Source organism: Mastigoproctus giganteus, chromosome 7 (genome assembly GCF_048544385.1).
Source record: "Mastigoproctus giganteus isolate SK-2022 chromosome 7, ASM4854438v1, whole genome shotgun sequence".
NCBI classification, from domain to species: domain Eukaryota; kingdom Metazoa; phylum Arthropoda; class Arachnida; order Uropygi; family Thelyphonidae; genus Mastigoproctus; species Mastigoproctus giganteus.
Genome location: NC_143581.1, coordinates 33,969,125 through 33,985,974, shown reverse-complemented (window position 1 = coordinate 33,985,974; position 16,850 = coordinate 33,969,125). Strand labels below are relative to the sequence as shown.

General features: G+C 35.3%; 1 protein-coding gene across 5 annotated transcripts in view; it reads right to left on the bottom strand.

Moving 5' to 3' along the window:
- LOC150082806 (casein kinase II subunit alpha) overlaps positions 1 to 16,850 on the bottom strand; it is a 193,364-nt gene that overhangs the window by 26,860 nt on the left and 149,654 nt on the right. For all 5 annotated transcript variants that reach the window (XR_016547143.1, XR_016547144.1, XM_090376828.1 and 2 more), the window contains exon 13: positions 15,410 to 15,558. Coding sequence is in view for 3 of the 5 variants with exons in the window: in XM_090376828.1 (XP_090232954.1) it covers positions 15,410 to 15,558 (149 nt within the window). In the remaining 2 variants the exon portion in view is untranslated. The remainder of the gene's footprint in view (positions 1 to 15,409; positions 15,559 to 16,850) is intronic.

The window sequence follows — 16,850 nt, the reverse complement described above, 5'->3', positions numbered from 1 at the left end:
TTAAAGATACTGATAATGGTTACTTTTTTTTTTTTTTTTAAAGCAAAATGGATAAAAATGTAATGGATAAATCTGTAAATGTGAAAATTACAGACTTGGACCATAAGCATATTTAACTGGTGATCTTAATATTGTAGAAAATAGTGAACTAAGAGAAATCATGCAGAAGTTTCTGATTTTACACTAAACACTAAAGTTAATCTAAAATGGCCTAAAAAGTATTGCATTACGAAATTTGCCTACAAAATGATTTAGAAATATAATACACTCACAAGAGAATTTCATATGCGAGTAGTAATCGTTAGTAATTGTATTATGCAGGAAATTAGAAAAACATGCAGTATTGCATAGGATAAAGTAATATGACATGGAAACTACTGACGAAGTATATCAACAAACTACAAAGCATATATATTATGACTAGCATCTAAAAAGAAGGAAACAACTTCAGAAAAAAATACTTTATACGGAAATGTTAGTTAATGAATTAAGCAATAACAACATACACAAAATGGTTAAAACCAGATCCAATATTATTACAGCAGAACCTCAAGAATCAGCATCCTCAAGGTCATAGCACATTCCAGATTTCTGGAAATTTCTGTTTTTTTATGGTTAATGCATAGAGGCTAAGTATTCAGGTGTAATTTAATATTTTTATTAGAAAATGTAGTAGCCCTGATCAATATAATCTCCACAGAACAATGGTCACAGCATTAAGCCAAAATGTTAATCCATACTTCTGGATCAGTCTCCAGTGAGTAACATACTTGCCCAAGACAAAGGTGTAGGTTCAAATGCAGTCTCTGGTATGGGTGTTGCAATTGTCCAATATTATTTAATGAGGTATAAGTAGTGAAAACAATTACAGCAAACAAACTGCATAAAAGCTAAATACATACTACAAACTAGTATTGAATGTTACACAAAACAAATTATTTCATATATTGCAAATACATAGTAACAGTCAAAGTCTAGAAATATGTAAAAACAGAAATGTTTGGAAATTAATGGACCATGTGGTATAAATCTGACACCCTGCAGTGCCCCCTCACTTTGTACAGTCGCCTACTCAGACATTCAAGAAGTTTCAAAATTTTTAGGTTCTATTGTACCAGAATAAAAGTTGAATAAAGGATTGTTAATTTCCCCATGTTAATTTCCCATGTTAATGTTAATTTCCCCATGTGCTTGTTAGATATCAAAATTCCATAAATTATACACAAGGAGCAGGTTTATAACTTTGTGAAGAAATAGCTACATGAAAACCCTAAGTAAATGCCTATAAACTAAATTTAAACTTATATTGGAAAGCCTTACCAATTCCAAATGCATAAGTAACAGTAGTAAAAACAAAAAAATAAAGTAAATGAAATGGAAACACCCATAGTCAACCTCCAAATTCTATTTATATGTATCTTCTATGGTAATTTAAGATACGTACCACAACATTATAAGTAATTCCATAATATACTAGGATGATTACTGGACAATCTGATATTGTCCCTATTCAACAGCCATATAAAGAATGGCAATGTTTGTAATGGGAGCTCAAAAATCTATTTACATACATCTCTTATGATATACACTAGTGTGATTACTGGAACAATCCAACTGTTCTGCAATTAGATAGCCATATAAAGAATGATAATACTAGCATTGGGGGGACTCAAAAATCTATTTACACGTATCTATCATGATAATTTAAAAAAGCATCACTAAAACATCATTATTATAAGTAATTTGTTGATATACTAGGATGATTATTAGAACAATCTGATTGCACTCTGCTTATTCAACAGCCATATAAAGAATGGTAATAGTAAGGAGCAATGCAGAGGAATAGTATGGGGAGGTAGCTGCTCACTGTATCACAAACCTCTACTTGCACTTCTAAAATTAAAATATCACATTTATATAAGATTTGATTCTCTCCAGCTGCGAGAACTATAAATAAATAAAGAAACAAAAAACATATCCATCTAATCTTGAATTTAGCACACTAATAATGACAGTTGTTAACGTTACATTTACCTTGATTTAGAAATAGCAATATCTGCTGAAAATGCATATGCTAAACTAGGGATGCTTTCAGTTTTAACACTATCAATCTAGCAAACTTCAGTTTGCTAGATTGATAGTGTTAAACACATCACAGAACACATATCAAAAAAGTAGATGGCAACATAACAAGAATGCAGGATGACATACATTAGCAGCACACTAGCTGCATATGATCAGTACATTTATCAAAACTTAAGAAATTATCAAAACCAATCAGTTGTGATTTAAGTACAATATGACTATTAACTATTAGAACTACTGCAAACGGCATTGTGACATCCATCCCAATAGTGTCATTGATCAATTATAGATACATTAATGATTGGTTTTTACCACAGGCAGACAGGACTGACTAACGGCACTGAAGTTCACCAGATTAATCTTAAAAACTTATTGATACTATTGGTGATTATTCAAAATTCACATCAGCCTAGAATATGAAAATAAATGATATTAACTGTACCCTAAGTGGCTTTTACAGCCAACATGGTTTCTTGCACTGGGAGAGAGAAATAATGTCTTGCTGCACTGAAACCACTATTTTACACACCTGAATCAGAATTATATGCTCTGTAACTCATGATGTATAATATTAGATCCACCAATAGACATTAAACAGCCTGGGACCTATAATGTAGTTTATTATAAACCCACTACCACCATTATAATATGCTAAAGTATAAAGTTAGTAATATAGAGGTTAAATACAATCCAACAGGTTACTGTCAAGTAAATAATGCTGATGTTAAAAATGTCATCAAATAATTTACTTCTTAAAATTGCTATCAGCAGACTTGAACTTAGTCAGGGGGATTTTAAATACATATACAGCCACTCCCCGACTTACGTAACGGTTGTGTGTTCAACAGAACTCTACGTAAGTCAGAATTTCCTTACATGCTTATGCAGCACTCGCAAATTTGATTGAAGCAAAAAAGAAATGTTTGATGAACATGTAAATAGAATTATTTATTCAATTTTTTTATCTCGTGCAGGAAAAATTACAAGTGTACAAAATTACAAAAATTTCAAAATTATAAAATTACAAAAAAGAGGAGACAGGCATAATGTCAGCAAGTTTTACCTTTGGAGCATCGTTGCCAGAATTAACTCTCCAGCTGATAAGCACACCGCTGCGGAAGGTGAGGGCTGTGAAGATTTAGAAGGGATTTTTTTGAACACATCACAGAATTTCTCTGCAGCTGCAGAATCAGCACTGGCAACTTCGCTGCATATACTTTAATGTTTTGGAAACCAGCGTGATGCTTGAACCTATTAAACCACCCATTGCTTGCCACAACCTTGGCCCCTGGTGTTTGCTGTACTTATCTTTAATATCTTTGTACATACTCCTTGCTTTTGCTTGAATGGCCATTGCACTTGGGCACTTGCCTCTGAATCTGATTTTCCATTCATATTATTAATATGCTTTTCCATTTTTGATATAGCACCTGAACACCTGTTTTGTGAACACTCTTGATTTTAAATGCATTGATCCTTTAATATGTTCTTTTACATGTGTACTGTCCCTTAAAATAGTATTCTCTGTTGAAGCAACGAGACCTAATTCCGTGCAATAGATGGCAAACTTTGTCCTGCTTCATACTTCTTAATTATTTATCTTCATTTCTAAATCAATTTTGTTTTGTTTCCTAGTCTGCCAGCACTTGCACTTTCCTTTGGTCCCTTTCCCTTCACCATTGTAATAAGTAAATAGGAATGAAGAGAAGATTCTGAACATTTATTTATGTTTTTTATATGATTGAAGATTTCAGTGAAGGGGAACTCATTTCACCATAATATAAAAACCCACAGAATTCCAGTTATCAGTATTATTGCAAATGCAATAAGATCGAGTTTACTACCCCATTTACAACAGATTCCACTAACAGAAAAGCCCGCAAATTGTTTTATGGTAGTGACCTGAAGAAATGTGTTTTAGAAAAAATATCCCAAAGGCATTCAAAATTGATTCTTACAACGGAACATATGGTAACAATGAAAGGGTAGTGCAATTTCCATTATAATTTTAGAGAAATAAATAGCATAGTTATACCCCAAAAATTTCGACTTCCAAAGTCTCGGAATGAATTACCAAAAAAAAAAAAGTGTTATTGGGCTCACATTACGATCTACATTTATTCCTACATGGCGCAAAATATTTTTCCACGATTTTTTTTTAAGTCTGCACCAGCTGGCAAAAACTTACGTAAAGTCGAATTTCCGTAAGCCGAGTATTACATAAGCCAGGGGAGGTGGCTGTATAAGTTATTTTACTAAACAAAGGATAAGAGAGAGATACCCCAGTCCTCCAGGTTGTGGGTTTCTGCAAAGGGCTAGCTCCTCGTTCGTTCAGCGAAAAAAAATTTACAAATGCTAAACAATCTACAAGTGAAAATTTAAACGGGTTGCACTGTCGGATACAACCTGGCAAATGGAAAAGGACATTGATTTTGAGATGCTAGAATATTCAAAGAAATTTTCTTCCAGATGAATTGCAAAAATTTAATTTAGATGTGTTATCTGAGACAAAGAAAAAGGGATGTGGAGAGGAAATAATGGGAGAATATTACAATTTTTGGAGTGGAGTTAAGAGTGAAAGAACAAGGGCAGGAGTTTCTACTGCTGTTAAAAAGAAATTGAGACATTATATCAAAAAATGGCAATTAATTAACAAAAGAATGATGATTTCATTGGATCTGACAACGTATGGGAGAGAAATATCTATTTTGGGAATACATGCTCCAACTAATGACATTGCTGATAACTTAAAGGATAAATTTTGGGAGGTTCGACTTGAGTTTACAACACATTTTTACACAAGTATATCCATAAATATTCTTGGACGCAGCAGACAAGACAAATTATATCAGTTATAGATTACATTATTTCAAAATAATCAGAGAAATACGCTTTGAGAGATGTAAGAGTTCACAGAGGAGCTGAATGTGGATCTGACCACTTCCTTGTTAAACAACACTGAAGTTGAACTGGATTAAGAAAATAAGAGAGAACAACCAATTATGGGGGGAAGGAGAAATTCTAAAAATGGATCAATTTAACAATGAACTACTTCAGGATTACAGCATTAGGAACAACTACACCAGAGATTGGATGCTGAAATTAACATTGAGATGGAAAGGAATACTGAAGAAATTTAACAAATATTTAAAAAATATTGTAACAAATAAATAAATAAATGAAAAAAGCTCATGAAATTCTAGGTGAAAAGAAGAGCCAGAGACCAAAAAAAGACCTGGGTTACAGAGAAAGCAAGAGCTGCCATAGAGGAAAAGAAGCCTGCAAAGGAATGATGCTCACAGGAATGATTATGTAGAAAAGAAGAAAATAGCTAATCGGATGGTAGTGTAAGTGAAAAGTGAAGAATAGGAAAGGAAGTGCTGACTATTAATAGCAAGTTGGGCTTCAAGAGATCAGTAGAAACGACAAGGAAGGACCTTGATTTGAAGACTTGAGAAAACAGCATAAACAAAACGCTGGTTTGCAATTAATACTTTCGAAAGACTGGATGAAGTACTATGAAGGACTTTTAAAAGAAGACTGGGAAGAGTTCACAAGACTGCAGAGGATATCTGTGTGGAAGACTCGGGCTTAAAAGTATTTGTTAGGGAAGTGAAACTCTTACTTAAAGGAGGAAAGTAATGGCAAATCACCAGGACCTGGAAAGAGTTTATATGGAACTTATGAAATAAGGGAGGAATAGGAGTGGCTGTTTTAATACAAAAACTGAGAGGAGAAGAAATACTGAAAGAAATGACAACAGGGAAGAAATACTGAAAGAAATGACAACAGGATATGTTACATCAATTTTTAAGAAGGGTGATTGGAAAAGTTGTTCAAATTACAGAGGAATATGCATCCTGAATCCACTTTTAAAAATTCTTGGAAAATGGATTAGGAACCATTTAGAAGCTTGAATTGAGGTGTTGGAAGAACAAAGTGGTTCTTCAACCGGGAGGTTGTATAGTATAGACATCTCAACAGTACGACAGATCCTTGAAAAATGTCACCCGAAATGAAAAGAAATCTTTGATTTCATTGACCTTGAAAGGGCATATGAGAGTGTTCCAAGAAAACTCTTATGGGAAACAATGAGAGGCAGGCATTAGTGAACAATTGATTAGCATTATTAAGACAATTCACAGGAATAATAGATGTGGAATGTGGGAGCAGCTTTCTCACCTGAATTCCATACCTCAAAAGGCTTATTACAAGAGCGTTGCATGTTACCAACACTTTTTGAAATTTACGGTGTAAAAAAAAAAAAAGAAAGAAAAGAGCAATAAAATGGGATTGCCAATAAATAAGATCACCAATATTCACAACTTATTTTTTTGCATATGACCAGTGGTGATTGTACAAGATATGGATGCAGACTATGCATGTCATAAACTGTTAGAGGAATATAAACGGAGGGGTCTAAAAATCAATTTTAGCAACACTGAAATGTCTTCAGGATCAGGACACATTCTAAACATTGAAGGTTCCCAAATTAAACAAGTCGAAAATTCAGATACTTGGGATCAATCTTACAAAATGATGGATTGTTCCAAGCAGAGATCAATAAGAGAATCACAGATGGCAGAAAGGCTATCAGCATGTAAATTCCATTCTATGGAGCAGAAATATTCTAAATAAAACGAAACATATTTCAAACGATAATACAATATAAAGTCTATTATATGGAGTTGAGACCTGGAGTTTGAACAGGCAAGAGGAAAACAAACTGCTCTCAGAAATGAATTTTTGGAGATGCTCAGCAAGAACTTGTAGGAGAGACAGAAAAAGGAACAAAGATACAAGAATGGAAGTGAAAAGGGCTATAATTGCTACTACTGAAGAAGTGTTTAAAATGGTATGGACATGTAAAATGGATGCAAGAAACCAGATATCCAAAGGCAATCTTGGAATGGGTACCACCAGGAAGGAGAAGAGGAAGACCTAGGAGGACATGGATAGATGGAGCACAGGAGTGCATAACAGCTCAAGGTCTTAACTGACTAAAACACATTGAACCACTTTCTGGAGGAAAACATTACCACCAAAAAAATAACTTGTAGGCTGAGGAAACCCATTACAAATGGAAATACTCTTCTCTATAAAAAAAGAAGAAGAAGAAGAAGAAGAAGAAGAAGAAGAAGAAGAAGAAGAAAAAAAGATAAGCTATTAGTGAAGGAAAAAAAAAAAAAAAAAGGATTGGTAAGATACCCTATTTAGTTGTTATTCCTTTTAGTTTCAATTCCATTTCACTTAATATTTCTAAAATAATTTACACATTAGTTATTGTTAGGGTTTAATGGCAGGCCACATTGCACCTGCTCAGAAAAATTTATCAAAAGTGATAACAGAGAGGTTAATTAAATGCAATCATATAAGTGAATTAGTTTTTAAGTAACTGTAGAATTTGGTCAGTTTACTATTGTTTGCTATGAGGTGTTAAAATGTTAATGGCTCAGATATATTGAACAGATATTTATAAACCACAGTCCTGTCAGTTTGAGCAGTCTATGAGAATGTGTTTTACAGCAAATAAAAGAATGGCAGTGTATACACTTAGGAGGATCTTACCCACACAAGGTGGGGAGAGAGAGATGCTTCAGATGGGTCTGAGCAATGTATGTTCTGACACAACTTCATGTATTTTTTTTTTTTTTTTTGAAAACTGGAATTCCACAGCAGTGATTTATGGAAACAGTTTAATGTTAGTCTAAGATTGCCAATAGTTCCTTCCACTGATTACGACATGCTTGTTGGATGAGAGGCTTATAGTCTGTTCAAATACAGAACCTGTCCTTATGCACAATACTGTGACTGGGTGCTTGGTGGTTTTATCTGCATTTTCATTTGCAGAAATTCTAGTGTGCCTGGAATCCAGAAGAACTTCACTGGTTGGCAAGTACTATGCTCAATCAGCCATTATCGGATTTGTTTCACGATAGAACAAGAAGGGAGAGATTTGTATCACAGAGCAGTCACTGCATCAATCAGTATGTTTCTGGATGCAATGGAATTTGTTGTTCCACATGCACGTGTTCCATATTCATATTTGCCACAAGATGGTGAATATACAAGCCAACAGAGGATCAGAAGTTTCTTGAAATAAGTTGTCTAGGGGTACAGGCTTGTTGCTATACTTCATTTTTAACTATGGGTCAAAGAGATATGACAATATGGGATGAGTTAGTAGGCTCTATACTTTGGCAACAAAATTTAGAAGTTGTAATTTTCTCCTAAGATGAAGCAGTGGGTCACTTGATTCAAAGTATAAGCTTTGAATAGCGGATATTGGAAAGTTCCATGGGCTTTCCACTATAGTACCATATAGTACGTTCCACTATAGTACCTTATCTCATAGATAAGGTACTATAGTGGATTGGGTTAAGCCACTCAAGGGCACTCTTTCTAGCACAATCATACACAGGAACACCATATCATGGGTGAGATTACTCTTAAGGATATTCATCTTCTGGCAGATGAGTTCGAATATTGAGTATATATTTCAGAAAACTGAGCTTACCGCCCAGAGTTATGCCTAAGAAATGGACACTGTCAGTCAGTCACAATTCAGAGTCATGATATAATATCGTTCTTTCTTTCTTACCCCCCCCCCAAATGTACTGCAATAATTTTCTACACATGGAGAGGCGATAGCCATTCTGTTACATCCACAGCTCTATTTTAAGAACTGGTATGAGATAGTAAGGTCATAGGTATGTTTCATCAGTAGCAGGAATGTCTTTGGCCATTTGGTTTATTCTTATAGCAAAAATTGTAGCACTTAGAACTGAGCCCTGTGAAACTCCCTCCCTCTTCTCTGGTGAAAGACTAGGAGAAAAAAATTTTCATAACGAACCTGAAAATTGAGGGTTTGAGAAAAGCTCTGTATTAGAAAAGGCAAATGTCCTCACAGGCCAAGCAAGTGTAGATCTTGAAGAATACCAAATGTCAAACACCATTTGGATATCAAGGCATACCCTTACCAGATTTTTAATGAAGGCATTCCAGATGCTTGCCTTAACTTTGACCATAACATCCAAGGATGATCAGATTTTGAACAGATTTTTTTTGAAATCCACTGTGATTTTTGCTGATTAATGACTGTGATGTCAGACACCACTTAAGCTTGCCATGGATCCCCCCCCCCACGGTTTTTCCAAGATGGCTAGTATAAGTGAAACTCGTCTGTAATTCTATGAATGGTCTTGTCGTGGTCTGGGATAAGCCAGTACAACTTCTTTGTGATAGGATAGTACTTTCTGGTGGGGATTCAGCTAAAAATCAGCAAGGGATAAAGGATGTTGTTTAACTGTTGCTTGTTGTTGTTTGTTTGTTATTTGGTTTTTAGGAGCATTAGCAACTAAGGCCATATTGCTCTGGGATATGTGGTGGTCATTCCCTGACCTTTCCACATCCTCCGTATTTGGTGGTGACGGGCTTGAACCCCGGTCTAATCAAGAAACGTGTGCTATGCACTGCTGCTCCATCCTACCTGGCTACAGAGGTGCCTTAACTGTTGCAACACAAGGTAAAATACCACTAGGACCAGCTGCATTGTTCTGAGCTTGAGCATATTAACAAATCTTGTAACTCCAACATAATGAATGATTGGTTATAACACAGTGAATGATTTGTGCTAAAGTTTATTTTATACTGCTTTAGTATTTTTAAAAGCTTTTATCATATGAATTCACTGCAGACACTCAGGAGAACATTTCTGCAAAGGCATTCACAATTTTTCTGGGAGATGATATATCCTGCCCATTCTAATTGAGGATTGGTAGAGAGAGAAGCTGGTGATTTGCCATTAAGTTCTTAATGGCATATGATACAAATCCCTGACTGCTTTCCAAATCCAAGAATCATTTCTTGCCTGTCTTCTTATGTGACTTGCTTTGGCTCTAAATCTCTTATAGTTGATATGGTTATTAGTTGTTGGATGTTTGGAACAGATTTCATGCTTCCCCCCCCCCCTTCTTGCATTTGTACATTCTCTATTTCATCAGTAATTGGAATGTTTTTTGTTTTCCTACGCGTGATTGCATTATAGCAACTTTGGCTACGGCCTGTACTTGTTACTTGTTCAGTTACATCATCAATACGATAAGACTCAATGACTTTGACATCAAATACAATGTCAGCTGCATATCTGGTTGAGTCTGCTTTGGAAAATTTCCATTTTGTTTGACTTTGTTTCTGAAGTGGTTGTTGTTTGGATCTGATAGACTACTGGGTAATGATCAATGCTGTAAAGGTCATCAATCACTGATCACTGGAAATACTGTAGAACAGATTGAAAGTCAATGGTAGAGGCTGATCCTGTAGAAAAGTGAATAAATATATGGAGATGGGTGTTAATTAGAGTAAAGTCATGGCTTTCAATTATTGCTTTGACCAGTTTTCCCCACTTGTCTATTTCATGTGATCCCCAAAGTGGGCAGAGAACACTGAAATCACCTAGTAGACAGAATGAAGTTGACACCTTCATAACAAGGTCATTAAGCCTGCTTTGGCATATGATTTCGTGGGAGGTATTGTAAAGGTTTGTTTGTTATTTGGTTTTTAGGAGCATTAGCAACTAAGGCCATATTGCTCCAGGGATATGCGGTGGTCATGGGCTCGAACTCCGTTCTAATCAAGAAGCGTGTGCTACGCACTGCTGTTCCTGCCCACGGAGGCGTCAGTTATGTAAAGGCATCCGTAGCTGAGTGGTCGGGAGCGGGAGTGCAGTAGCACATGCTTTTTTAGTAGACTGGGGTTCAAGCCCCTGACTGCTAAATACAGTCGATCTGCCAATCCGCACTAGACCAGCGTTGCAGATTATGGTCCATTTCCCTCAGCATGAATTGTTGAGGAGGCTTCCATCCTGCAGTGGGTTGATAATGGCTGCAGTTTACTTTTTTTTTTTTTAATGTAACAAGACATAAGGGTGAATGTGGTGTGTGAGCAATGCACACTGCAACAGCCTATAAGTGAGTGCACAGTTGTGTTTGAAGGGAATTCCACCAAAATGACAACACCTAAATGAGTTGTGTCCCTCTCATTTGTAGAGTTTAATTTTTCATAGGAGGAGATGCTTCAACAGTCATGTTGTTTTCCTGCAAACAGATTGCTGCTGGGTTATAATGGGTCATCAGTTTGTATAAGTTATTAATATTGCTATGTAATCCTCTACAATTCCATTGCAGGATGTGGTCTATTATTTAGATTTGAAAGTGTAAGGTAGATCTTCTTGTGTTTTTTTTGACTGCTTGCTTATGTCAATCACTTTTACATCCATTTAGATAGATATGGAGCATCCTGTATCTACATCATATTCAGCATATATTTCAAGTAATTTTTCTCCATTGTCTATATTACTGCAATCCATTATCTATGTTTGGGAAGGTTTCTTTATTTTTTTTAATAGTATCCAATTGTTTTTGTTTCTGTGTTTTGAGTTACTGGAGCAGAAGCAAACAGGACTGGATTCAGAGTACTACTGGTCTGACCTGACATGCTCTGTCGAGAAGGTTGCTGACAATCTGCTAATAGAGTTCAGCCCCATTCAACAAATGACATTTTCGGAAGAATAGTTGTCTGTATGTACTGCTACTGTTTTAGGTTTTTGGGTAACTGCTTCACAGCTACATTTTGGAGTAACAAGGAGTTGTTTCCTTGTCTCCCAGTAGATAACTCTACTCTCTTTTGTACCTCTGAATTTTACCAATTTTTCGTAGCTCAAAGGATTTGGAGTATGCTGAATGAGAACTTTTGCAGTTTGCACAGTAAAGTGAGTTGGCGTTACAGTTCATTTGTGCATGGTTCTTGGACCAACAGTCACAGCATATTACATGTCCCCGACATGTTCATGAATGGTCAAATTTTTGGTATCTAGAGGCACCTTACTGGTTTGATATATATATATAGATGAAAACAACACAATAAGTAACCTGCTTTTCCTGTAGTTTGTAAGATCAATGTACTGAAGGTAAGTGTAATGTTGCAAGCAGGTACAGGTTCTCCATCTTTTTTAATCATTAATATTTTTGTGTTTACGACTTGCACTTCTTGTAGTATTTCTTTTCCTGATACATTTAATAAGTCTCAATCTAGTATTGCTCCCTTTGAAGTGTTTAAAGTTGCATGAGGTGTTACTTTAATGGGAATTCCATTAAAAGATGAAAGTTTAAGCAGAGCTTATGGATTTGTGCCATCGCATCCATGAGAATGTCTCTTGACTGTAGTTTTTTTTTTTTTAAACTACCTTAGGTGGTCCATCAGCAATTTCCAATCATTTCTGAATAAGAAATGGAGAAAGCTTACTCTGAGATTGATTTGTCAAGGAAAAAATTAGAAGAAATGGTCCATGATTTTGTTTATGCATTTCTGATTCTCACCCTTTGATTTGAAGTGTCATGGTCGGTTTCAGTTATGATTTGCTGAGCATATGTGTTTTATTGGTAGAAAAGTCTGCACGTCCATTTCATTCCTTTCACCCCAGGGAAGGAGAAGTGACTAGTGTGACCAAGTGAGGGTTGGTAAGGGTTAGTGATTAAACTAGAAAATTATAAAGAAAGGTAGGTTTTCTTTCCCTTCTCTCTTCAAGTAAAAAGAAGGGCCACTTTCGAATAAGGAGATTGAAGAATGCTGTAAATTAAAGGAAATAATATAATCACTTTGAAGAATTGTAGTTAAGACACAGACATCACTCAGTCACAAATTGCTGGAACCCAGGAACACCAGTAAAACTGGTACTAAGATAACAGAAATAGGTATACTGAGCTATTCCTCCTGATTTAATATTAGCAGACTCAAAGGCCCTAATGAAGAACTTACTTAACATTTGCTACTAATTTCACCCCAGGCCAAAATATTATTAGCTGGCAAGTTAAGCTTAAATTCATTATAAAAGTAAATATGGATTAAACTGTATTTATAATTAAATCTAATACATCTAATACATACAAACTAACAAAAGTATTCACACATACAGTGATTAGTGAAAAAAGGGGTTTTAATTCAAAAACTAACACAGGACCACCTTTTGTTTGTATGACAGACAACTCTCCTGGTCATAATTCCTAACTTCTGGAAGTTGATGGCCAGAATTTACCTTCATTCCTTCTGCACAGTAGTTGCCAGAACCTGTTTGGAAGGAAGACAATCTGGCTGCAGTCTAATTCAATGTTCCAGTTTGTCCCACAGGTGTTCAACAAAATTGGGATGAGGGCTCTGAGCCAAATTTCTGAATTTGGCCCATAGCCCTCAAAGCACTCTTATATGGTATGGAGCACCGTTTTTCTAACACTAACAAGGTCAGTTTCCATAGTACTAACATACATAGTGCATAACTGCCCTAAACACACAAGTAAATTATGGACCTCATGGTTTCAGACACTATCACTAACAGGCCAAGTCTAAACCAGCTGAAACAGTTTCATGCTAGACTGCCTTCACAGTAGCAGTGAATTGAGCTTGTCTGGAGCATAATCCTGATGCATTTTGTATCAGAGTGCATCAGGATAATACACTCGAACATGAAGCATTCCCCAGATAATCACCACACCTGAATAAGTCCAATGGAACAAAACATCATGTAGTGAGATTCATCACTCTAAAGTTTTATCACTTAGTCTATGAATGTCAGGAATTGTACCACCTGAAACAATTTGCATTGGAAACCACATAATGCTGAGCTTATGTGTAGCCTCCTAATGTGTGATTACCTACTGATGACCTCATGGACATGGTCGATAAAGATACATGAGGCAGAACTACCCTCTTTATGGCAGCATCACTTACAGTCTTTCATCTTTGAATAACAGCTGCAAAACTGGATTTTGGGAGGTTCAAATGAGTCTCAGTTGCATGCACAGAAAGTTACTGATGTTGAGTCCAAATGCCCTCTAATGTTGAAGGCCTAAGTTACAGCAGACCAACAAGATTTATATTAGTATGTCTAAGTTGATATGCACATGCAGCTTTACATACTAGGCAGATAACATATCTTGCATTTCGGTATGACTCACTTCATTCATGAAATTTTTGGTTTCGGTTAAAGTGACTTTAAACTACTAAGAAAAAAGTTGAATCTTTTCTGGGATACATATGTGTACGTGTTTTTCAAGATCATTGAAGTATGCTTCAAATTGTCCATTTATGCACAACTTGTCTTGAAATCTTCCATTAAAGATAATAAAATGATCACATTAAGTGACACTAGAACCAGGAGACAAATTAAATACAGAGGAAGAATGGATTGTGGGAAATTTTCCTTTATCTAGCAAATTATTAATCAGTGGGATAAATTGCTTCGAACAGGTAGTTGAGGTTGATAGCTTGGGGATATTCAAAAGCCTGCTAGATATGTAGGTACCTATGGAAAGTAGAAATCAGACAACAGTTTTTGTAATTGTTTTTATTTATTATTATTTGGCTGGCAGAGCAAAAAACTCTGGCTTCCTTGCACTGTACTGGCTATGCTAATATATCTGTTATTTTTTTTAAAGTCCAATGATCACTAAAATGAACCAAAGGATATGGCTGCTGCAGAATGACTGGATTTTAATGAAATTCAGCACTTAACTCAAATGCAACCTTGATATCATTCCATCTGCAGGAAGCAATTCCCCCCACCACCACCACCACCCACACACAAAGCATAGCTCTTAATAATATGGTGGAGTGAAGAGTGGCAGTTTCATGTGCCAATAACCAGATCAGGTCAATCTGCTTAATCAAAAATTCAATCTTTTAGCTCCACTACTGCACTAGGCATAAGCAACTGCAACGATTAAACAAGATTCACAGCTTTAAAATAAGCTAAACACTGCAATCAATATATATATATAAAAAAAAAAAAAAAAAAAAAAAAAAAAAAAGAGTTCAATTCCATGAAAACTATGAAAATGAGAGAACATTATTATTTGCTATACAAAAGAAAGAGATACCTGCCAATACAGTTCAAAGTATTACATCTGCGGAAGTATCTGTTTGTAGGAGGTTACTTAAGTCTGGAATGCCTAACACCTTCATCCAAAGCTGCTAACTACAGCTTGTTACTCATTTCTAAACACATGATTAAGAACAAGTAACATGGCCATTATTCGAGAATACAATTAAGATTCCTAAAGAATACAAAATGTTCATATCCAAACCTTAAGTTACTTAAAACCCAGATCATGCTCTATACACAATTTTATCTAAATATTTGAACATCTATTTTTTGTATCAATCTATAACAGCAAACAAATGGTTTTGAATTTACAATAATCAGATTTAAATACTGAGATAATTATAGTACTTTGAAAACGAAGTAACCAACTAATTAATAGGCATAACTTACAAAAGTAAGGGTGTTCCATTGCCTCCCGAGCAGTCAATCGTTCTTGATGGTCATATCTTAACAGCTTGTCCAAAAAGTCAAGTGCTTCTGGACTGACCAAATGCTGATTTTCACTATGAACAAAGCGTTCCCACCTTTTACGAGAGTGCCTAATTAAGAAGAAAATTTTGAAATTTAGATCAATTTAATAACAGCAGAGCTGTATATTTCCATATAATATGCTACCTGTGAACATATAAGAATCTTTCAATATTGAGTGGTTACAGATATTTATACTTATATAAATTTCTCAATAGCACAGTGCTTTTAAAGGAAACAGCCTTCAGATCAAATATTCTGAATATTTAACCACTAGTCTCTAATCCCTGTTTCAATAAAGAAATCAGATGTTTCCTTTAATATACTGAGCAGTAGTTGAAACATGTCTATCCATGAAATTTTTAGTGCTAATTGATGAAATTTGTGCTACCAGGATTTTTATAAGAAAATTTTTCAGTAGGAACTTATGTATCATGTGCTCATATGCAGTAAAGTACAGTAGACTTTCAAAATAACGGCACCTTCGGGAATTCAAAGTGCTGTTATTCTGATTTTTCTGTTATCTAGAAACTTTTATTTTTAATGTATTTAATGCAGAAATGAGGCCAAATAAGAAATAAAGAATGCAATTTTATTAACTGCACATTTCATTAATACACTTGCTAATGTCATTAATACACTTCTGCTTACACCCAGTTCTATTTTTTTTATTATATCAAGTTTAGTCTGTGCTAACCAGCAAGCACAGTGGTATTGTCACCATCCTCCCCACACCGGGTGGAAAAGGCCTGGGTTTGAATCCTATCAATGATGCGAGGAACTTTTATAGGCTTTTTGCACTCCATGGTTGAGTTAGTGGGTCTCTTTAGATCTAGTGAGGGGTTTTTAATTTAAAATAAATTAAAATCAGCAGTATAATCCATGATATTAGTACAAAATTCACTTTGAAAATGGTGAATGCAAACAAATACAGTAGTCATGTGACTTACCGTTTTCTTTTTTCGCCACTGCAAGACATCCGTGCTTTATATATACGTCCAATCTTAATGTGCTGTTATTTCGTCAGTTTACTGTACTTCCTGAACAAAACAATGGAGTAGCCTCCACTTGTATTAGACTCCAAGAATTTGGCAGCAGAACTGCCTGTGAATAAGTAGGAATCATCCCCCTGATTTAGCCAGCTTTTATCCTTGTAGTTTAATTTGTCTTCTTTCAAAATTACTTCTGATTTATGAACTCTATTTGGACACAAGTCAGTGCAACGCTAATCACTGCTTGTACTTTTCAATTTAGTAACTTAGCTTTTAAAAGTGCTCACATGACATTGCTCATCACTTCTAACCTCTTCTTTAAACAAAATTATCAGCAATTACTACTGTTTTACCAATATAGTTTAACACTT